Below are 20,288 nucleotides of genomic sequence, written 5' to 3' on the forward strand. Positions count from 1 at the left end.
GCGCAGGCACAGCCACTGGACGCGGCTGCGGGACGTGGTCGCTCGCCAGAGGAGCGGCGCCGTCCACACGAGCGCGATGCGGCGCACGGCGAGGTGCCGCACGGGGTGGTGTGCGGCCGGGCGCCATAGCACGTCGTGCACGCCGCGGAGGAGGCTCGCCGAGCCGATGTGCAGGCGCCCGTGGAGCACGGTGCGTGCGAGCAGGGGAATCAGCACATACTCGGTGAGGACGAGCAGCACAGGGCACGCCAGCAGGACGAGCGCCCAGGACGGCATCGGCGGCGGGCGCGGCGGCGGAGCGCGCGACGTGGGGGGGGAGGGGTCGCTGACTAAGCATCTACAGGGCATCGAAGTTGATGGCGTGCACGGCGCGCTGGCGCTCGCGCTCGTCCTCGCGTTTCTCGTGCAGGTCGAGGATGCCGACGACGGCGCCCAGGAGGGCGAGGAGGGCGCTCAGCGTGAGTGTCACGAGGGGGATCCAGTCGGCGGGGTGAAGGAAGAGCTCGCGGCGCCAGAGCTCGGGCGGGCCGGTCGGGACGACGACGACCTCGCTGTTGGGGATGACGCCCTCGAGGACGAGGTGTGCGGGCGTCTGGCGGCGTGTGCTGCCGACGAAGAGCGACTCGACGTAGTTGTTTGTGCGCCCGAGGCCGAAGAATGCGGTCGGCGGGTGCAGCGCCTCGTACGCGGTCTGGGGCTGCTGGCCGACCTGCTGGGCGCGGCGCACGCCGTTCATGTCGAGCACGGCGAACTTGTAGGAGGCGCCGCCGAGGGCGCCGCCCCACGGCGCGAAGGGCGGCGTGCCGGGCGGCTCGCAGCGCGCGCCGCATGCGCCGTTGAGCGTGAGCGTCTTGAGGAAGAAGCTGTCGTGGAACACGTTGTTCTGCACGAACGAGACGGTGCGCGCGTCGGACGTGCGCAGGCTCGCGGGCTCGAGCGACTGGAGCACGAGGTCGAGCGTGCCGTCCTCGTCGAGGTCGACGAACGAGACGCTGCGCACGTACTCGAGTGTGTCGAGTGCGGTGCCGTTCACCCGCACGAACTGGCGCGCGTCGGCGCCGCTGGCCGCGCAGCTCGCGCTGCCGCCGCGCCGCGGGCACGGCACGTTCTCGAGGAGCGACACGCGCGTCTGCCCCGGGCGCGCGCGCGCAGGCACCGTGAGCACGGCCAGGTCGGGGTATCCGTCGAGGTTCCAGTCGCCGATGCGGATCGGCACGGGCGCGGCGCGCGTGCCGACGTCGTCGCGCTGCAGGAGCTGTGCGTCGCCCGTCGACTCGGCGACGGGCCAGCGCGCATGCAGCGCGCCTGGCGCGTCCGCATCGAGGTGCAGGCGGAACGCAGGGTCCGCCTCGCACAGCTGCAGTGCGTCGCGGCACGGGCCGAGCGCGTGCGCGGTCTGGTTCGGCCAGGTGAGCATGCCGCGGCGCTCGCGGGAGCAGAGGGGCATCTGCTCGTTGTAGGCGATGTGTAGGAAGCAGCCCTCGCGCTCGCACGCGGCAAACACGACATCGATCGTGCCGTCGCGGTTCATGTCCGCGAACGAGAGTGGGCCCGTGCCGGGCGGCAGGTCGCCCGTCTGCGCGAGCTCGTACGTGAGCGGCTCGTTCGGCACGGCGACCCACACCTGGTACGCGAGGCGCCCGGGCTGGGCGCCCGCGCACACGAGAAAGAGGTCGGCGAGGCAGTCGCCGTTCAGGTCCACGTGCGCGGAGCTGTGTGGCTCGGCGAGGCGGCACGCCGGCGCGTCGCCGCGGAGGACCGGCGCGCCGAGCTCGAACGACATCGGCGCCGCATTCTTCCACACGCGCAGGGCGCCGCCCTGCGCGGTGGCGTGGCCCAGCAGGTCGCCCCGCTGCTGCCCCGTGGCGTCGAGGACGAGGGGGTGCGGCGCCTCGGACGCGGGGAGCGTCGTCGGCTCGCCGGGCGTGCCGTCCAGGTTCGTCGGCCACAGGAGGAGCGTCAGGGGCGCGGCGCCGCGCGTCGTGGGCGTCGCCATGACCAGCAGGTCGGTGCGCCCATTGTACGTAAAGTCGGCGGGCACGACGTTCGCGATGCGCAGGTCGGGCGGCACGGTGTACACGGCCGCGGGCGTCGTGTTGAACGCAAAGTGCGCGTGCATCCACGCGTGCACGCTGACCTGCTGGCGCGCCGCGTCGACGACGTACGCATCGAGGAAGCGGTCGTCGTTCCAGTAGCCCCACGCGGCGAGGTGGCCGTGCACGCCATCGAGGCCGAGGGAGCCGACGGGGAGGAAGCCTTCCTCCTTGAAGCGCCGCTGTGGGAGCCAGGACCACGCACACACCCGCAGCACGCCGGCCGCGGCGAGCGCGAGCACCGCCTGCGCTGCTCGCATGGACGTCGGGGGCGGCGGGCGGCGGTGGAGGTGCGGGGTCCACGTGCCTCGGCCGACGGGCGGTGGCCCGCCTCGCCGCGCCGCGGCGCCGGACGACGCTAGCCGCGGCGAGGATGAGCGACGAGAGCCTGTTCCGGTCGGCGACGATGTCGCTGATCCAGCTGTACATCCCGTCGGAGAGTGTGCATGCGACGGTGACGGAGCTGGGGGAGCTCGGGAACATCCAGTTCAAGGACCTGAACCCGGATGTGGCGCCGTTCCAGCGCACGTTTGTGAACGAGATCCGGCGGCTCGATGAGATGGACCGGCGCGTGCAGTTCCTGCAGGAGCAGCTGGAGCGCGAGGCGATCTCTGTGCGCCCGCGCGAGAGTGCGGCGGCGTTTCTCCCGCACGAGGAGCATGCGCGCGGTCCGATGTTCATGGAGGAGCTCGCGAAGCGCCTGCAGGAGCATGAGGAGCGCGTCGTGCAGATGAACCACAGCCACGATGCGCTGCAGAAGCGGCTGCTGGAGCTCGAGGAGTCGAAGCATGTCGTGCGCGAGACGGAGGTGTTCTTCCGGCACGCCGAGGCGGAGCCCGAGCATGTGCGGGTGAGCATGGACGAGGACGCGCACGCGCCGCTGCTCGAGGGGCAGGGCGCCGGCGTGCGCAGCCTCGCGAGCCGTGCGCCCGTGGACCTCGAGTTCGTCGCGGGCACGATCGAGCGCTCGCACATGGCGACGCTGGAGCGTGTGCTGTGGCGTGCGCTGCGCGGCAACCTGTACATGAACTACGCGGAGATCCCGGCGCCGTTTGACGACCCGGCGCGCGAGGAGCCCGTGTTCAAGAACGTGTTTGTGATTTTCGCGCACGGCGCCGCGGTGCTCGCGAAGATCCGCAAGATGTGCGAGTCGATGGGCGGCACGTTGTACCCGGTCGAGAGCGATGCGGCGCAGCGCGAGGCGCGGCTGCACGACGTGCTGGAGCGCATCGAGGACCACGAGAACATCCTGTACTCGACGAACGCGGCGCGCCGCACCGAGCTCGTGCGCGTCGCCGAGTCGATTGCCGCGTGGGCGGACGTGGTGCGGCGCGAGAAGCTCGTGTACGGCACGATGAACCAGTTCCAGTTTGACGGCAACCAGAAGACGCTCGTCGCGGAGGGATGGGTGCCGCGCAGCGACCTGTCGGCTGTGCAGCTGGCGCTGCGCCGCGCGACGGAGACGACCGGCGCGCATGTGTCGTCGGTGATGCAGACGATGCACACGAAGGAGACGCCGCCGACGTTCCAGCGCACGAACAAGCTGACCGAGGGCTTCCAGGCGATCATCGACGCGTACGGCTTCGCGACGTACCAGGAGGCGAACCCCGGTCTGTTTACGGTGATTACGTTCCCGTTCCTGTTCGCGGTCATGTTTGGTGACCTGGGCCACGGCGTGCTGATGCTGCTCGCTGCGGGCGCGATGGTGCTGTACGAGAACAAGCTGCTGCGCACGCGCCTGGACGAGATCACAGGCATGTTCTTCTACGGTCGCTACATTATCCTGCTCATGGGTGCGTTTGCGATCTTCACGGGCCTCATGTACAACGACGTGTTCAGCCGGAGCATGCACCTGTTCTCGTCCGGCTGGGCGTGGCCGCGCGGCACCGGGACGCTGACGGCGCAGCCCACGGGGCGCGTGTACCCGGTGGGCGTGGACCCCGCGTGGCACGGCTCGGACAACAACCTGGTGTTTACAAACTCGCTCAAGATGAAGCTGTCGGTCGTGCTGGGCGTGGCGCACATGACGTTTGCGCTCCTGCTCAATGTGCCGAACCACCTGCACTTCAAGCGCGCGTCGTTCATCTGGGCGGAGCTCGTGCCGCAGCTGCTCTTCCTCGAGTCGCTGTTTGGCTACCTGGTGGTGACCATCTTCTACAAGTGGGCGACGAACTGGTACGCGACGGACGCGGCCGGCGCGCCGCTGCACAACTCGCCGCCGGGGCTGCTGAACATGCTGATCTACATGTTCCTCAAGCCTGGCGTCGTGGAGCCCGATGCGCAGCTGTACGCGGGCCAGGCGTCCGTGCAGATGGGCCTCCTGCTGCTGGCGCTCGTGTGTGTGCCGTGGATGCTGTGTGCCAAGCCGTATCTGCTGTGGAAGGAGCACCAGCGGCGCCAGGGCGCCGGATACCATGCCGTCGGCTCGGCGCGGGGCGAGCAGCGCATCCACGCGGACGAGGACGACGAGCGCGCACTGGCGGAGGAGCTCGTCGACGACGAGGACGAGGAGGAGGAGTTCGAGATCGGCGAGGTGGTCATCCACCAGATCATCCACACGATCGAGTTCTGCCTCGGCTGCATCTCCAACACGGCCTCGTACCTGCGTCTCTGGGCGCTGTCGCTGGCGCATGCGCAGCTGTCGCAGGTGCTGTGGGACATGACGATCAAGAACGTGTTCGGCATGACCGGCCTCACCGGCGTGCTCGCGACCGTGTTCGCGTTCGCGCTCTGGTTCGTGCTGACGATCGCGATTCTGTGTGTGATGGAGGGTCTCTCCGCGTTCCTGCACGCGCTGCGTCTCCACTGGGTCGAGGGCGGCTCGAAGCACTACGAGGCGGCCGGCTATCCGTTCCAGCCGCTCTCGCTCGCCGCCGACCTGTAGTATCGATTATGTAATGCCCCGCTTCGTGCCCCCCACCATGAGCCGGCGCGCTGTCCATGCGGCGGCGCCGATGCAGCAGCGGCTGCGCATGCTGATGATGGGATGCCCTGTACGTGCGGTGTGCTGACAGTAGGGATCTGGCAAGGGCACGCTGTCTGCGCGCCTCGAGCGGCAGCTGGGTGTGCCCGTGCTCACGGCCGGCGATATGCTGCGCTGGCATGTGCGGCACGGCACCGAGGTCGGGCGCGAGGCGGACCGCGTCATCCGCGCAGGCACGCTCATGCCGGACACGACGATGATGCGGCTGGTCGGCCCCGAGCTCGCGAAGCGGCGCGATGGAGACTGGATCCTCGATGGGTTTCCCCGCACCGATGCGCAGGCGGAGCGCCTGCACGAGTTCCTCGAGGCGGAGCACCTGCCGCTCTCGCTGGTCGTGCACCTGATCGTGCCGGAGGAGGTCATTCTGCAGCGCATCCTCGAGCGCTGGACGCACATGCCGTCCGGGCGCGTGTACAACCTGTCGTTCAACCCGCCGAAGCGCGCCGGCATCGACGACGTCACCGGCGAGCCGCTCGAGAAGCGCGACGACGACAACCCGGCCACGTTCAAGCGGCGCATCGACGGCTACCACGAAGTGACGGAGCCGATGATAGAGCGCTTCCGCCAGCTGGCCTGCCCCAGCGACCCGTCGCGCCCGCTGCTCGTGCCGCTGGCCGGCGCCACGAGCGACGAGATATGGCCCCAGTTGCAGGCGCTCATCCACGAGCGCTTCCCCTACATGGCTACTCGTACATCGTCTTGTCCTGCAGACGCAGGCGGCGCAGCAGGTCCGAGCTCGGCACCCACGACTGCATGACCCGCGCGTACGGCGCGGCCTGATCGACCGCCGCACGGTTGACAGCCGACGAGTGCGCCGAGCGCAGGTGCTCGAAGCGGCGCTGCAGCGCGTCCGGCGCGAGGCGCCCGATCCGGCGCGCCAGGCGCACGGTCCATGGCGCCGAGTCCGTCGTGGACAGGTAGGTCTGCGGCGACACGTCCGAGCTGCCGCCCGGCGACTCCTCGGGCGTCTCGGCGGGCCCCGGCGCGTCGGCAGTGTCGGCATCGCCGCCGCGGTGCATGCGCAGGACGGCGGGTGCCGATGGGCGCTTCAGCGGGCGGCGGCGCTGCCGCTGCTGGCGCCTCGTGCGGCGCTCCTGCGCGCGCAATCGGTCGGCGTACTCGCCGATGTTCATGCCGGCCGACACCCACCACCAGAAGCCGAGCCAGCTCTGCCAGACGGTGAATATCGCGGACAAGTCGCGCATCCAGTAGACGCGGTCGTAGCCAATGTGCACAAAGCTGATGACCGTCTTGAGCACGGCCACCACGACGGCAATCGTGCCAAACGCCGCGGTCGAGCCATCGCCGCGCCATGCGCGGCGCCAGTTGACGAGGGCGCCCCAGATCAGCAGGGCCGCCATGTACAGGAGCGCGAGCGAGCTGTCGCAGATGTTCATGAGCGCATCGGACAGGTCGAGCGTCTTTAGGTCGTCGTCCGACGCGAGGTCGCCGAAGGACATGCCCGCCATGATGAGGACGAGCGGGCCGAGCATCCAGTAGATCATGCGCGTCTCGAGCACGGACGGGAAGAGCAGCGTAAGGAACTGGATATGCGTGCCGTGCGAGAAGAGCAGCGTCAGCATCTGGAGCAGCGCGAAAAAGACGACCTGCGTCGTCGACCACGTCGAGCGATTCGGCAGGCGCGGCGCGACGAACGGGAACATGTACGGCCACATCGCCCCCGCCCGCGCCATCTCCGACAGTATGATCCCAATCTTCGTGCACTCGGCCACCAGCATCAGGACATTCGAGGTGAGCTGCAGCACAAAGTTGGCGCGGCTGAGCGGCACGTGGTACGCCGCCGTGAACACCACATGCAGAAGGAGCGAGAACGAGAAGGCAAGCACAATGCCGCTCGTCACCACCTGCACCGGGTAGCTCAGCACAAAGTCCGGCACATCGCCCTCGAGCGACATGGCCGCGGCCGCCTATTTCGCTATACTCATCTCCACATGCGCGCCGTCCGCCAAGTTCCAGTGCGCGAGCGACTGCCGCAGCGTCGCGGGCTTGCCGTGCACCCACATCTTGAGCTTCGAGGCGCCCACGCTGCGCCCAAGCGCCTCGCTCAGCACGCGGTCACGCACCTGCCCCATCGTCGTGCTCAGCGGCAGGCCCGAGAACGTCAGGACGCGCCCGTCGCACACCGGCGCCACGTGCGGTGCATCCGGCACGTGGACGTGCAGGGTGATGGGGTGGGGGTACAGGGCGAGCCACTCGGCCTCGGCGTACTGCGCTTCGCGCGGCGCCTCGCGCCGCTTGCTTGGCTCCGTCGAGTCCTCAGCCGCGCGCTTCGTAGGCACCGCCTGCGGCCCCAGCGGCGTCGCTGGCGCCGCTGCGCGCGCGCGGATCGCAGCGAGGCGCTCGTCCACCGTGCTGCCCCGCGCGCGCGCGTCCTGCGCCTTCTTCGTGCTGTTCGCGTGGCCGTCCCACACGCCCTTCTCCTTCTCGCGCGCGAGGCGCCGCTCGTCCGCCTCACGACGTGCCTGTGCCTCCTCGTCGGCGCGAGCGCCAAAGAGGTCAGTGCGCGCGCCGGCAAACTGCTTGAGGTAGTGTGACGGGTCCGCGCCCGCCGCCAGACTCGCCTGCTCCTGCCGCCGCTGCTCCAGCTTCGCGCGCTCCTCGCGGAACTTGGGATTCAGGAGCTCAATGCGCACATGCTCGCTCATCTCGCTGACAGGCACCGTGTCGCCACACACGGGGCATACGGTCGTCTGCGCGGCCGCCGCGGCCGCCGCGGCCGAGCTGGCCGGCCTGGCGGTGCGCTGGTAGTCGTGGCGGATCTTGATCGGGCCCTGCGGCGTCGGCCGCACGGTGCTTGCGGCTGGCGCGGCCGGCGCGGCCGGCGCCTCCGCCTCNCGGGCCGCTCGGCGGGCCGCGGCTTCGCCGCCTCGGCGGCGCGGACTGCCTCCATGCGCTGGTGCGTCTGGAGCATCGTCTGCAGCTCGTGCAGCGAGCGCGGCGGCGGCAGGTCCGCGCGTGCGTCGCTGCTCGTCACTTCCACGACACCCACGACGCAAAAGTCCTGCCAGTCAATTTCGTCAAAGAGCGCGCGGCGGCGCTCCTCCTCGTGGTGCTCCTGCTGGCGGCGCTCCTGGTCCCACTGCGTCCACGCCGCGCGCTTCCTGACCTCGGGGAGCAGATGCATGCGGCCGCCGCCCGTGCCGGGGCCGCGCGCGCGCGAGGCACACTGCCGGACGTGCGCGAGGCGCACACGCGAGGGCTGCATGACCTGGTGGTACTGCTCGACGAGCAGGTGAAAGTAGCTGAACAGCGGGTGGTGCGGCCGCAGGAACTCGAACTGGTGCGAGTGCGCCTCCTTGGCGAGGAGGCGCGACGCAAAGGCGGCGCCCTGCCGCGCGGTGAACAGGGCCGTGAGCTTGAGCACCTCCAGGTCGATGGCCGCGGTGCTCGGGAACTCGAGCGAGAATTCGTGCGCGGGCGGTCGCTCCGGCTCAGTGGCCGGCGCCGCCTGCGAGCGGTCCGCGCGCAGCGCGGCCTGCACGGCCGCCGACGCCGTGGGGGCGGCGGGCCGCTCGTCGGGCGGCGCGGCGGGCTGCGCACGCTTCTCCTTCGCGGCGTGGATCTGGAGGCGGAAGTACGCGTGGTACGCGTCGCCCGAGTTGAGGAATGCGAACTTGGGGTTCAGGCGCTCCTGCTCCTTGATTTTGGCCTCGAACGCGACGCCGTTGCGCGCGACGAACTCGGCCGTCTTGTCGATCACCGGCCGCAGGTCCGGCGGCGGGTAGATGACGCCGCCCGATGCAAACGTCTGCCCGTCGACGGTGGCCGTGCGCACGACCTTGAGCTCGTCGGACGAGGAGCCCTGCGTGGGCGGCGGCAGGTGCAGCGCCGGTGCCATGGTGGGCGAAGCGATAGGGGCACGTGACATAAAGGCGCGCTGGTGACACGCAGCTCGACCTGCGACGATGCCGTGGGAGCCGCCAGTGGCGCCGTCGCGCGAAGAGGTGCGTGCTGCGCTGTGCGGGGGGCGTGGAAACATCATCCCGGTGTATGCCAAGGTGCCGGCGGATCTGCTGACGCCGGTCATGGCGTACCTGCGCCTGTCGAACGGCGCGCGGCTCGGCGAAGAGAGCTTCCTGCTGGAGAGCGTGAACACGGGCGAGCGTGTTGGCCGCTACAGCTTCCTGGGCACGAAGCCGATCGACGTGCTGCGCACCGGCCCGGGGTGCGCGCTCGAGGGCGATCCGCTGCGGCACCTCGAGGCGCGCATGGCCGGCTTCGAGTATGTGCGGCTGCCTGAGCTGGACATGTTCACCGGCGGCGCGGTGGGCTACATGGCGTTCGACTGCATCCAGCACTTTGAGCCCAAGACGAAGCGTGCGCTGCGCGATCCGTTCGGCATTCCGGAGAGCGTCCTGCTGCTGTGCGACACGGCCGTGATCTTTGACCACGTGTACCAAACGGTGTACTGCGTGGCGCATGTGCACCGGCGCACGCCGGACGCCGACGTAGATGCGCTGTACGATGCGGCGGTGCGCTCAGTGCACGCGCTCGTGCGTGCGATCCAGGCGGACGCCACGCCGCTGCCCCAGCAGGGCGAGATCCGCGCGGGCGCCGAGGCCACGAGCAATGTGGGCCAGGCCGGCTACGAGCGCTTTGTGACGACGCTGCGCGAGCACATCCTGCGCGGCGACATCTTCCAGGCCGTGCCGTCGCAGCGGCTGGCGCGTCCGACGCAGCTGCACCCGTTCAATGTATACCGGCACCTGCGGCGGATCAACCCGAGCCCGTACATGTTCTATGTCGACTGCGGCGATGCGCAGCTCGTCGGCGCGTCTCCCGAGACGCTGTGCCGCGTGCACCGCGGCGAGGTGGCGGTGCATGCGATCGCCGGCACGGTGCGCCGTGGCAAGACGCCGCAGGAAGACGAGGTCCTGGCGCAGCAGCTGCTTGACTCCGACAAGGACCGTGCGGAGCACATCATGCTGGTGGACCTCGCGCGCAACGACATCAGCCGCGTGTGTGATCCGGTGACGACGCGCGTCGAGTCGCTGATGAACGTCGAAAAGTTCAGCCACGTCATCCATCTGACCTCGCGCGTCACAGGGCGCCTGCGTGCCGACCGCTCCAAGCTGGACGCGCTGCGCTCGATCTTCCCTGCGGGCACAGTGAGCGGCGCGCCCAAGGTCCGCGCGATCGAGCTGGTCACGGAGCTCGAGCAGGAGCGCCGCGGCGTGTATGCGGGCGCCGTCGGCCGCATTGACTTTTGCCGTGACGAGCTGGACGTGTGCATTGCGATCCGTACGATGACCTTCAAGGACGGTGTGGCGTACCTGCAGGCGGGCGGCGGCATTGTGTACGACAGTGTCGAGGAGGATGAGTATATCGAGACGATGAACAAGCTCGGCAGCAACCTGCGGTGCCTCGCCGAGGCCGAGCAGGCGTATGCCGGGCGCTAGACAGGCATAGTCGCCCCTGGCGGCGCCCAAGCATCGAGCTGCCGCCGCAGCCACAGCGCAAGGCGCTGCAGGCCCTGCTGCGTGATGCACCGCACACGCACGACCAGGGCGCCGAGCGCATCGGACCGGGCCTCGCGCTCGCGCCACCACGCAGCACAGCGCTTGCTCACGCCCGCGTAGCGCGTCATAGTCGCATCGTACGTCTGCTTCATCTCGTCCATACTGAAGGTCGGCGCGCTGTGATACCAGCCGAGGCGCAGCAACACACGCTCGCCGGCGAGGAGGACCAGCGCGGCCAGCGCGACGCCCATGGCGATAAGGACCACGCGCAAGTTGGACTCCAAGTCCATTTTTCGTTCCATCGTCGGTCTGCGTCAGCAGGACGCACGTACTCGGTCGTGTACACGGGCCGCGGGCTGCGCAGAAGCGCCAGCGGCTCGCCAATCTGCCAGCGCTGGAGCGCCCACTGCATGTCCCGCACGGCCGGCGCAGCCTCCGCCGAGCTCAGCGGCCGCGCAAACCCGTCGAGATGGGGGTGCACGCGCATGAGGCCCATCGCATAGCGGAAGCCGCTCGCCGGCGCAGGCAGCGAGCCGTCCATGTCGCCAAGCCGCGAGCGCGCGGCGGAGGTCCTCCTAGCGCTGCGGCCAATCAGGGGCGACCACTCCACCCGGCTATGGTCTACTTGAACGAGCCGTTCATGATCCGCTGTAGGTTCTCCGGCGACAGGTCAACGCCTGCCTTTTTCATTTCGTGCACGACTGTGTGAGTGCGGGCGCGTACCTTTGGCAGTGCACTCGCGCACCTCGGCGTTGGTAGCGAGCTTCGCCATCTGCATCATGCTGGGCTTGGCCCCGCTCGACAGGTCGAGGCCGTGCTTCTCCAGCACCTCGATGAGATGGTTCACCGCAGCCAGGGCCTCGGGCGACTCGCCCAGCTTCTCGAAGCCGGGCGGCAGCGTCTGCTCCCAGCTGGAGCGCGGGTCCTCGGACGCAAAGCGCGGTGCGCTCGTGCGCAGCGTGCGCACGACTGGCAGGCTCGCGGGCCTGGCCATGCGCGCGCGGGCGTGCAGGGCCGACATCGCGCGTGCGCTCGCGCGCACACAGGTCGTCGCTCGCAGGGCCGCCTGCGACATGGGAGAGAAAAGGGGGGCCTCCACACCTTCGCTGGCGCGGCATGCAAGCGCAGCGGTGGCGCATGCGGGCGTGGCTCGCGCTGGTCATCGCACTTGCGCTCGTGCTGGTCGTATGGCGCCGGTCGGCAGCGCCGCTTACGCGCATACGCACGGTGGTGCGGCCGGTGCGGCGGCTCCAGGATGTGCGCGGCTACCTGGCGCGGCGAGCCGCTGCGCCACCGCACGCCGTCGTGGACCTGGCGCGACTCGAGACGTGGGAGGATGTGCCGCAGACGTGGCCCGACGTGTCGGACCGCCACACACTGCGCATGCTCGCGCGCTTCGCGTGCTGGGCGTACTACGAGACGGTGCCGGCGCGCCTGCCCGATGCGCCGGGCTGGGCGTGGTCGTCCAAGTTCGGCTGGGACGAGGGCGGCTTGCGCGGCCAGGTGTTTGCCACCGCGAACAATGCGACGGTGGTCGTGGCACTCAAGGGCACGAGCGCGAGCATCCTGCCGGGCGGAAGCACGGCGCAGCGCGACAAGGACAATGACAACCTGCTCTTTAGCTGCTGCTGCGCGCGCGTCGACAGCTCGTGGAAGCCGATGTGCGACTGCTGGCACGACCCGAACACATGCGACTCGCGGTGCATGGGGCGCACGCTGATCGAGCGCTCGCTCTACTACCCTGCGGCCACGGACCTGTACAACAACATCTCGTACCTGTACCCCAACAGCCAGGTGTGGGTGACGGGGCACAGCCTCGGCGGCGTGATGGCCAGTTTCCTCGGCGCGACATTTGGGGTGCCGGCGATCGCCTTCGAGTCGCCCGGCGACCGCGTCGCCGCCGCGCGCCTGCACCTGCCGATCCCGCCGCCCAGCACGCCCGACGACGATGCGTATGCGCTTGTGCCCGTGACGCACGTCTACCATACGGCGGATGCCCTGGCGACGGGGCAGTGCGTCGGACGCAACTCGATATGCAGCCGCACGGGCTTCGCGATGGAGACGCGGTGCCATATAGGCCAGAGCGTCGTCTACGACACGGTGCGGTACCTCGGCTGGTCGGTCGGTGTGCTCCCCCACCGCATTACTGTGCTGATCTCTGACCTGCTCGCGCACGACTGGGAGCCGCGCATCCGCGCAGCGCGCCTCGGGCCGCCGCCGCTGCCGGCGGCGAGCGCCGTCCCTGCGCCGCAGCGCGAGACGCTGTGCCAAGGTACGCGACGCCTACTCACACAGACTGTGCCACATGGACATTTACGTAGCTATCTAGTGCTCGAGCGTCGCGTTGTACGCCTCCTCGGACAGGAGCTCCTCGAGCTCGCCCGGCGCAGACACCTTGATCTTGGCGAGCCAGCCTGGCGTGAGCAGCGCGCACGTACCGTCGTGCATGGGGCTCTTGTTCACAAGGGTCATCTCGTCGTTGAGACGCTCGTTGATCTCGCTGACCACACCGCTCACCGGCGAGTAAATGTCCGAAGCGGCTTTGACCTGGGTTAGTGTGCACTACGCACCGACTCGATAGCGCCGATCTGGTCTGCCGGTCAGAGTCGGATACGCACCACCCCTGGACACCTCCTGCTGCTTCTCAGGCAGCTCCAGGTACACGACGTCGCCCAGACTGTTCTGCGCGTGGTCCGTGATGCCCAGCACACCCTCGTTCGTCGCGTCGTCGTAGCGGATCCACTCGTGCTCGGGCGTGTAGTACGTCTTCACCTCGGCAGCCAGACGCGAGGTCTGGAACATACGCACAGGCATAGGCGCCACGCTCCGTGGCACGCGGGACGCCATACGCAGCGTCGAGGAGCAGGCAACACGCACAGGGGCAATCATCATGGGTCAGGGAGAGCAGCGCCAGGGCCGGCCGGTCGGTGCCGTTGGTTCGGCCGAGTGTCCCCCGCGCGGGGCTTGGCCCTGGCCGTGCGCCATGCCGCGGTGGGCAGACGAGGCGTGCTGGGCGGGCACACGCTGAAACATGCATCGTGGCTGCGTGGATCGCTTGCATTTTGAACGCCGCGGTCATGAGCGCGCGTACGCTTTCTGCCATGCAGCAACGATGATCCTTGTGCAACGCCGAGGTCGAGCAGGATCTGTGACACGCTCGCAGAGAGGGAGAGATGGTCTAGCGACGTTGCCGCATGGCCATATGCGTGGGCATAGCTGACGCTGGCCTGCCGGTATGCTGTGCCATGACCCGTGTGCTGCAAGCCATGGGGGCAGGCCCAAGTGGAGGCTGCGCCGGGGGCAGGGAGCTGAGGCGAGGTTTCGTAATCATCGTTCGTCGGCCCTTTGCCTCTTTCTTGGACCATGTTCAGCTCGGCGGTGCGCGCCTCGCGCTCGGCATGGAAGGGTAAGTACATGGCGCAGAAGCGCATCACCGCTGTGGTGCAGCGTTTCTGCCTGAGCATAGCTAACAGGCAGGTCCCTTCTTCGTGCCCTTCCCGAACTTGCAGCAGGCCTTGAAGAACAACACGCCTATCCGCACGAATGCGCGGAGCTGCACCATCCTTCCGAACTTTGTGGGGTACGTAAGCATGTGCTCACCTCAGACTCAAGTTCCTTGTGCACAACGGCAAGCACCACCTGCCCGTGACGATTACCGAAGAAATGGTCGGCCACAAGCTCGGCGAGTTTGCCGTCACGCGGAAAAAGTTCAGCTACCGGTACGTGCTCTTGGGATGTGCAGCTAACCGACAGTCTTACGAAGAACAAGTAAGCGGCCGATACCTGCGCCATGCCGCCTAGCTTGTGTAGCCCTGTGGTCCATACCAATGATGTACCCCATGTCCGACCATAAGCCGCTGTATGAGCGGACGGTGGGGTTGCCCAACTTTATGATTATAGATCTCTTTCCGCCTCGGCATTAAAGCGTACGGCCTGATAGCTCAGAGGAACGAGTGGCGCTTTCCGGTGAACGGGTTCGTTCAGAATACTGGCTGGCGCAGGTCCCGGGTTCGACCCCCGGTCGGGTCTTTCGCTTTTTGCGCTCTACAAAGGCTGGTACAGGAACGATAGGATGTTCTGGCAGGCAATTCGGCAGGCTTCTTCTTTTGTGTAGCTCTCGGCCTCGAGAAGGACCAGGTCCTTGACAGGGCCGCCATCTGGGGTGTCGTCCGTCGCCGTTTTGACCAAAGCGCCATGCTCTACGTCGCCCCGCTCAAACATGCGTCCATGCGCTTCGACATACGCGGGCCAGACAATTTCATCAAAGTAAAAGGGCGGGTCTTCCCATACCTCGCCATCTTCCAGCACGTAGTTTTGGCGCTCTGTGCGTCGGCGCAGCATCGTCTCCCTAGAGACGCGCAGAAAGAGGCGCATATCGAACAGTTTGCGCACCGCAGCATCATAGAAAATCAGAAAGCCCTCGACAATCAGAATGATCACCTTCCTCGCGGGCGGGTACCGGGCCGAGTGCACGAGCTGCGAGGCACCGCGGCCGTGGAACTCGTGGCGCCACAAGGCCAGCTCCTCGGACGGCAACGAGCACGAATAGTTGCTCCGTCGATGCTCCGAGCTCTGAAAATCCCGGGGAAGCTCGTGATGCTCTAGGAAATACTGAAGCACGCGCTCCAAGCGGCGGTAGTCGCACTAGGTTAGTCAAGTGCTGCGTACAGATCCGTGCGGCGTGTCCCAGTCCTGGACGTGCCATGTAGCATTCCACGGGATCTCGTCCTTTGGCGGAGTAAAGTCGTCCTGATGGAGCGCATGCACCGAAACAATGGGCGACGATGCGTCGGCAGGCGGCTGCAAGATGGCCAGGAGGTTTTTCGCTAGAGATGTCTTGCCCGAGCTAGTGGGCCCTCTGGGTTCATTAGACGCATACACCTACCCTACGCCAAGAATCACGACCGCAGTATGGGTCGCCATAGCGGGCGGTCGTCGTCGGAGATGTTCCTCCACGGCGCCCGACCGGGGGAGGCGTACCGGGCCCGATCTCCAAGGGGGGCAGTCACTATCTACTCCGTACGGGCCTTTTTCACCTTGGGCTTCTCGTCCTCGGACGGCACCGCGTCGTCGTCGTCGTCGTCGCTGGCCTCCGAGGGGCTGCCTCCATCGTCTTCTGACTCTGCCTCAAAGTCTTCGTCTTCTAGATGGTCAGTGGATGGTGTGCGTACCTTCTTCATCAGACTCGTCGCGGCCGCGCCTCTCGCCGTCGTCGTCGTCGTCGTCGCCCAGGAGCTCGTCGACAGTAGCATTGACGCCCATCGCGTCGTCAGTCAGCTCGTTCTTGACCCGGATCTTGCGCTCAGAGAAGAAGCTGTTCAGGCTGTCGAGCTCCTCGCGATTGATGGACTGGAAGGTGTGGTCGGTGCCGTGGCGGAGTTCTACGCGGAGATCAAAGGTCTTGGCCGAGGCAATCGCACCACCCACGCGGCTAAACACGATCTTGTGCACGTCTGCGTAGGGAATGAGCACGGGCTGCTTGGAGACCCAGATCATGCTCTTGTTGAGTGGGTATAGCGTGCCATCGTTGGCCTTGACGTTGCAGCGCACACTCTCCTGGCCCGTGCTGTTAGTGAACCCTGTCGGCACATGGACCTTCTGCTGTGAGAGCACACGGAACAGGTTCGTGATGATGCGGAACGTTGGCTCCTCGTAGCGCTTCTTGAGCTTGCCCTCGTACTTGGTCTGGATGGTCTCCTCGTCGAGATTCAGCTCGGCATCCATCTCCTCCTCACGAGGGAACTGCAGCACCAGGAAGGGATAGCGTGTCTGGCCCTGCCGGATCGGCGGCTCCAGTGCCACGATGAACAGGACATGGATGTCGTCGGGCTTCGGCAGCAGGAACAAGTGCGTGATGGAGCTGTACAGGATCTTGTAGTCGTACGTCTTTCCGCGGAGACGGAGGAAGGAGGAGAATAGGTCGATATCGTAGCGGCCACGCGGCGTGAGCACCAGCACCTCCTTGAGCACAAGAATGCCATCGCCCGCCACCTGGCCGATGTCTGCCTTGGCCTTGATGGCATTGTGGAACGCGAGCGCGGCGCTCTCGTCTTCTTCTTCCTCTTCGTCGTCGCCGGCGTCTGCGTCGTCGTCGCCCTTCGTCTCGGCCTCCGCGTCGTCGTCGCCCTCCTTCTTCACGGCACCGCTCTCCTCGCCGTCGGTGTCCTCGTCCTTCTCGACGTGTCCGGGGATGTACAGGCGCATTTCCACGAGCTCGTCAGTGCGGTTCTTCTTCGGACCATGGAAAGGAAGACCGCCCGGCTGCGACATGGCGCCCGTGTTCTGCTCCGGCTCCTGCTCTTGCGCGTTCAGGAACTCCATACTGACCTCGGTCCGCCCGGCAATGTTGCTATTCGCAATGTTGGCCAGGGGCACGGAGAACGCCAGCTTGTCACGCACTAGGAACTTCATGTCGTGGTCATCGACCTGCGCAGCTCCCCAATTCCAGCCTCGTGTCGATACCTCAATGGACTCGAGCGGCTTGTCGTAGCACTCACGGAGCACCTGCTCCAGCTTGGCCTGGTCCTCGCGCTGGAAGTTCTCAAACATCGCGCGCCGCTCTGCCTGCCCCTCAAAATGGAGCGTAATGCGCAGCTGAAACTGGCGCGCTACTCTGCCGTGTCAGTAGCATCACGTACCGCAACCACGCAAAGGACACCATCTGCTCAGCGGGGATCGTCACGGTAGCACCGTCCTCCATAGGCTTCCACCCAAGACCTGCAGCGGAGAAGCGGATCCGCCCCAGGACCTTGCCGCTCCCATGGTAGATGTTCTCAAATTGCGTCGTCGACATCCAGGGATCTGCGCCGTCGCGAGGCAACCTCGTCACGCGTGCGCGCCGCGCTATCGGTGTTTAGTCAGCCAGGGCCTTCGTGCTATGGGAGGTACAGTCGTGAGAAGGCCAGTACGGGTGTACGGCATGTGGGGCAGAGCGGCAAGGAAGACGCGTCTTCCTGGGGATCCGTGGTCTCGGACTTTTTTCCTGTCGAGGAGAGTGCCTCTCTGCATTCATCGCAGAGCGCTAGGCACCGGCACGGCCAATTGATAATTGTCCGCTCCTCACAGCAGCACACGACACAGAGGCGAGAGCGCTCTCGATCCAGCTCGCTTCCAGTGATCCCGGCCAGCTTGTTCGATCGCTGTGCTTGGAGGATGCGCAGCAGTTCCGCGCGAGTGCGCTGGTCACTCGCGGTCGGCGCCTGCAGGACCCACTGGGATGAGGGGGCGTGAGGCGTCCTCGTAGGGTTCCATTCGGTGTGGTCCGGTGCTAGGCCCCTCTGTGCCGCCTGCGACATCTGGCGGTAGGCGCTCCGGGTCAGAGGCGGTGTGTGGTCCGGTCGCACCATGTGCTTCAATAGCACATCCTGAAACGGCTTCTCTTGCAGATCCGATGCTAGCGAGATGAGCTCGATGGGGTCCAGGTCGTCCGCACTGGACCATGCCGGGGGGGCATGGGGATGCTGCGTATAGGTCGCGCGAATGAGCTGGCGACGCTGGAAGGCCTCGAACATGGCTTGCGCTTGCTCGCGCCTAGCCTCTTGCTCGCGCCGCTCCTCCGAGGCGCGCGCAAGGCGCGCTTCGCGTCGCGCCTCGCCATTTCTACCGTGCCAGAAAAGGCGCACGTAGCGGGGTATACGTCGGAATCCCTGGGGTATAGGCGGAAGATATGGCGATACATAGCCACACAGGATGCTCAGTGCATGGGCCAGGAGTTGGTAGATGTTCCATGCCAACTGCCCCATGGCATGCATCTTGTCCGAGCCGTGCATGCCGGCAACAGAGTCAATGCGTTCAGGGGCCTTGACGCGTATATCGCGCACCTCGTTGGCATATCCATTCCAGCCAGAGGACGCCATGTGCTCTAGGTTTTCCAGACCATGCTCCAAAAAGGCACGGCCGTCGGACGACAGTTCCACGTACGTGTGCAGGGGCCTAGGTGGTGCAGGCAGTTCGCGGCCCAAGCCCTGGAGCCGGGTCATTTGCATGCACTCGGACCCGACACGCAGCAGGGCCAGGTAAAAGTCGTCTGTGGGTCGAGGCAGAGAGGTGGGCGGGAGGCCTGGATGGAGCGGCCATGCATGCCCCGTGCTAAAGTATTGAGTGAGCATGACCAGGCCTAGCGTGGATACCACGATAAAGATGGTCGATGCCTCAAAGAAGCGGAAGGCATTGTAGAAGGGTGGATATTCCTTAGGCCAAAAGGAGGTGTACAGGTAGTGCAGAAGCAACACCAGGCTCTGGGCGGACGTGAAAGCCAGACGCGATATGGGCGAGCGCGACCAACAGCGCAGCAGGTTGATGCCCAGGAGCTCGACGACGCTCATGAGCAGAATCAGATAGATATGTGCATTTGGCTTCATTTCTGGCACACTGGAGTGCATGCAGAGCATGATACCAAAGCCAATCAGGTTGAAGGAGAACGGATCCTCTCGCTGCGACGTATGCTGCAGGCACCGCGCCGTCAGAGCGACACAGTACGAAACGCACGCGCTAAGGAACGTCGACCACAGCAGAGTTTCATAGTCAGTTCCCTGCTGCAGGAGGCGCACAGGCACGAACCATCGCAGATAAGGGAGCCACGTCTGAGCGGAGGGTGTTGTGGTGTCCCGGCACATGGCCACGAATAGACCCCAGAAAGAGTTCAGAAGAAGTACGATACTCGGGATGCGGATGAACACTCGCTGCTTCGTAGAGAGCTGCAAGGGACGCATGGGCGTGGTGCATATATGGTGAATGCGGTGCGACAGGAAGGCCTGCTGTGAGCTGACAAACACGTGCCATAAGGACAATAGCGACAGCATATCGAGATACAAAGAACTCAAAGGGAGCTAGGGATAGCGATAAGTTCCAGCGCCAAGTAGCGTTGGCGTTGTCGGACGAGGATGTGTCCACCTGACTCATCTGAATCAACACATAGGCCTTGGTGGCAGCCAGTGGAGAAGATGCGTCGCTTCGACAAGTGGAGACAGGCCCCATCGATCGCGGCACCACACACGAGGAAGCGTCCTTCCGACTACAGCGTGAGTGTTCCATTGCGTAGGTACATGCTACAAAAAGCAAGGGTATAGGAATGCACCGTGCGGAGCACAGGTAGCGTCATGATACAGTCTCCATAGTGGACTTGCTGATGGAGAGCACTAGTTCTCGCGCCACTGGAAGCCACATTGCGTGCGTGTGCACTTGTAGAACGTAGTCACTGACGGTTAGTGAATCCATCCATGATGGTTTTGTACATACTCGGCTCATCAGCAGACCGGATTTGAAGTTGCATGAAATAGGCCCGCGAATTGTCGCATTTAGGACAAGTAGCTAGCATATTAGACATGAAGAACGTACCGTCTGTGCTGTCCACATTTTTCCAGCTGTCTTCACCGCCCATGACATCGTCGACCTGTTTGCGTTGCAGGTACATGCGTGATGTCACCTGGAAGTCCATGGGGAACTCAAAAGGACAAGTCGGGCATGTCCATTTGTTCTGTGCCGTCATATCTGAGGGAAGAACGGTGACCACATTCGCACAGTTGGGACAAAACAGCATGGCTGGCGAACGGACGTAAAAATTCTAGGTTCGTCGCGTGATGACGTCGATGGACAAGTGGAAATGAACTATATTGGCTTGACCGGAAGCCCGAACAAGTCGGCTCTCATAGCTCAGCTGGAAGAGCGCAAGACTGAAGCCTGCCGCTTCATAAGTGGATGAACAAAGTCCTTCTTGAGGCCACCTGTTCGAAC

At 65.9% G+C, this 20,288-nt stretch overlaps 9 protein-coding genes and 1 pseudogene across 10 annotated transcripts; 5 read left to right on the forward strand and 5 right to left on the reverse strand.

Moving 5' to 3' along the window:
- Window positions 1–337: 337 nt before the first annotated feature.
- Window positions 338–2,353, reverse strand: MSY001_3375 (uncharacterized protein; the record flags this gene model as incomplete). Its single annotated transcript, XM_018885274.1, has 1 exon — window positions 338–2,353. One exon carries the CDS (start codon window positions 2,351–2,353, stop codon window positions 338–340), a length of 2,016 nt encoding a protein of 671 aa, XP_018741851.1.
- A 113-nt stretch (window positions 2,354–2,466) lies between these two features.
- On the forward strand, window positions 2,467–4,977 carry MSY001_3376 (uncharacterized protein; the record flags this gene model as incomplete). Its single annotated transcript, XM_018885276.1, has 1 exon — window positions 2,467–4,977. The coding sequence occupies one exon, from the start codon at window positions 2,467–2,469 to the stop codon at window positions 4,975–4,977; it is 2,511 nt and encodes an 836-aa protein (XP_018741852.1).
- A 37-nt stretch (window positions 4,978–5,014) lies between these two features.
- On the forward strand, window positions 5,015–5,791 carry MSY001_3377 (annotated as a pseudogene). Its single transcript has 2 exons — window positions 5,015–5,086; window positions 5,153–5,791. Coding segments are annotated over exons 1-2 (711 nt in total).
- On the reverse strand, window positions 5,760–8,935 carry MSY001_3378 (uncharacterized protein; the record flags this gene model as incomplete). The annotated part of the gene is made up of 3 exons (XM_018885277.1): window positions 5,760–7,004; window positions 7,029–7,922; window positions 7,979–8,935. The coding sequence occupies 3 exons, from the start codon at window positions 8,933–8,935 to the stop codon at window positions 5,760–5,762; spliced, it is 3,096 nt and encodes a 1,031-aa protein (XP_018741853.1).
- Window positions 8,936–9,002: 67 nt separating this feature from the next.
- MSY001_3379 (uncharacterized protein) lies at window positions 9,003–10,496 on the forward strand (the record flags this gene model as incomplete). Its single annotated transcript, XM_018885278.1, has 1 exon — window positions 9,003–10,496. One exon carries the CDS (start codon window positions 9,003–9,005, stop codon window positions 10,494–10,496), a length of 1,494 nt encoding a protein of 497 aa, XP_018741854.1.
- A 681-nt stretch (window positions 10,497–11,177) lies between these two features.
- On the reverse strand, window positions 11,178–11,631 carry MSY001_3380 (uncharacterized protein; the record flags this gene model as incomplete). Its single annotated transcript, XM_018885279.1, has 2 exons — window positions 11,178–11,257; window positions 11,280–11,631. 2 exons carry the CDS (start codon window positions 11,629–11,631, stop codon window positions 11,178–11,180), a joined length of 432 nt encoding a protein of 143 aa, XP_018741855.1.
- Window positions 11,632–11,672: 41 nt separating this feature from the next.
- On the forward strand, window positions 11,673–12,877 carry MSY001_3381 (uncharacterized protein; the record flags this gene model as incomplete). Its single annotated transcript, XM_018885280.1, has 2 exons — window positions 11,673–12,828; window positions 12,852–12,877. 2 exons carry the CDS (start codon window positions 11,673–11,675, stop codon window positions 12,875–12,877), a joined length of 1,182 nt encoding a protein of 393 aa, XP_018741856.1.
- Window positions 12,878–13,108: 231 nt separating this feature from the next.
- MSY001_3382 (uncharacterized protein) lies at window positions 13,109–13,448 on the reverse strand (the record flags this gene model as incomplete). Its single annotated transcript, XM_018885281.1, has 2 exons — window positions 13,109–13,149; window positions 13,175–13,448. 2 exons carry the CDS (start codon window positions 13,446–13,448, stop codon window positions 13,109–13,111), a joined length of 315 nt encoding a protein of 104 aa, XP_018741857.1.
- A 471-nt stretch (window positions 13,449–13,919) lies between these two features.
- MSY001_3383 (uncharacterized protein) lies at window positions 13,920–14,328 on the forward strand (the record flags this gene model as incomplete). Its single annotated transcript, XM_018885282.1, has 4 exons — window positions 13,920–14,004; window positions 14,034–14,136; window positions 14,162–14,275; window positions 14,310–14,328. The coding sequence occupies 4 exons, from the start codon at window positions 13,920–13,922 to the stop codon at window positions 14,326–14,328; spliced, it is 321 nt and encodes a 106-aa protein (XP_018741858.1).
- A 272-nt stretch (window positions 14,329–14,600) lies between these two features.
- MSY001_3384 (uncharacterized protein) lies at window positions 14,601–19,267 on the reverse strand (the record flags this gene model as incomplete). Its single annotated transcript, XM_018885283.1, has 8 exons — window positions 14,601–15,200; window positions 15,225–15,414; window positions 15,442–15,546; window positions 15,573–15,699; window positions 15,728–17,169; window positions 17,195–17,377; window positions 17,445–17,558; window positions 17,586–19,267. 8 exons carry the CDS (start codon window positions 19,265–19,267, stop codon window positions 14,601–14,603), a joined length of 4,443 nt encoding a protein of 1,480 aa, XP_018741859.1.
- Between the last annotated feature and the right edge of the window lie 1,021 nt (window positions 19,268–20,288).

Source organism: Malassezia sympodialis, genomic scaffold (genome assembly GCF_000349305.1).
Source record: "Malassezia sympodialis ATCC 42132 genomic scaffold, msy_sf_26, whole genome shotgun sequence".
NCBI lineage: Eukaryota > Fungi > Basidiomycota > Malasseziomycetes > Malasseziales > Malasseziaceae > Malassezia > Malassezia sympodialis.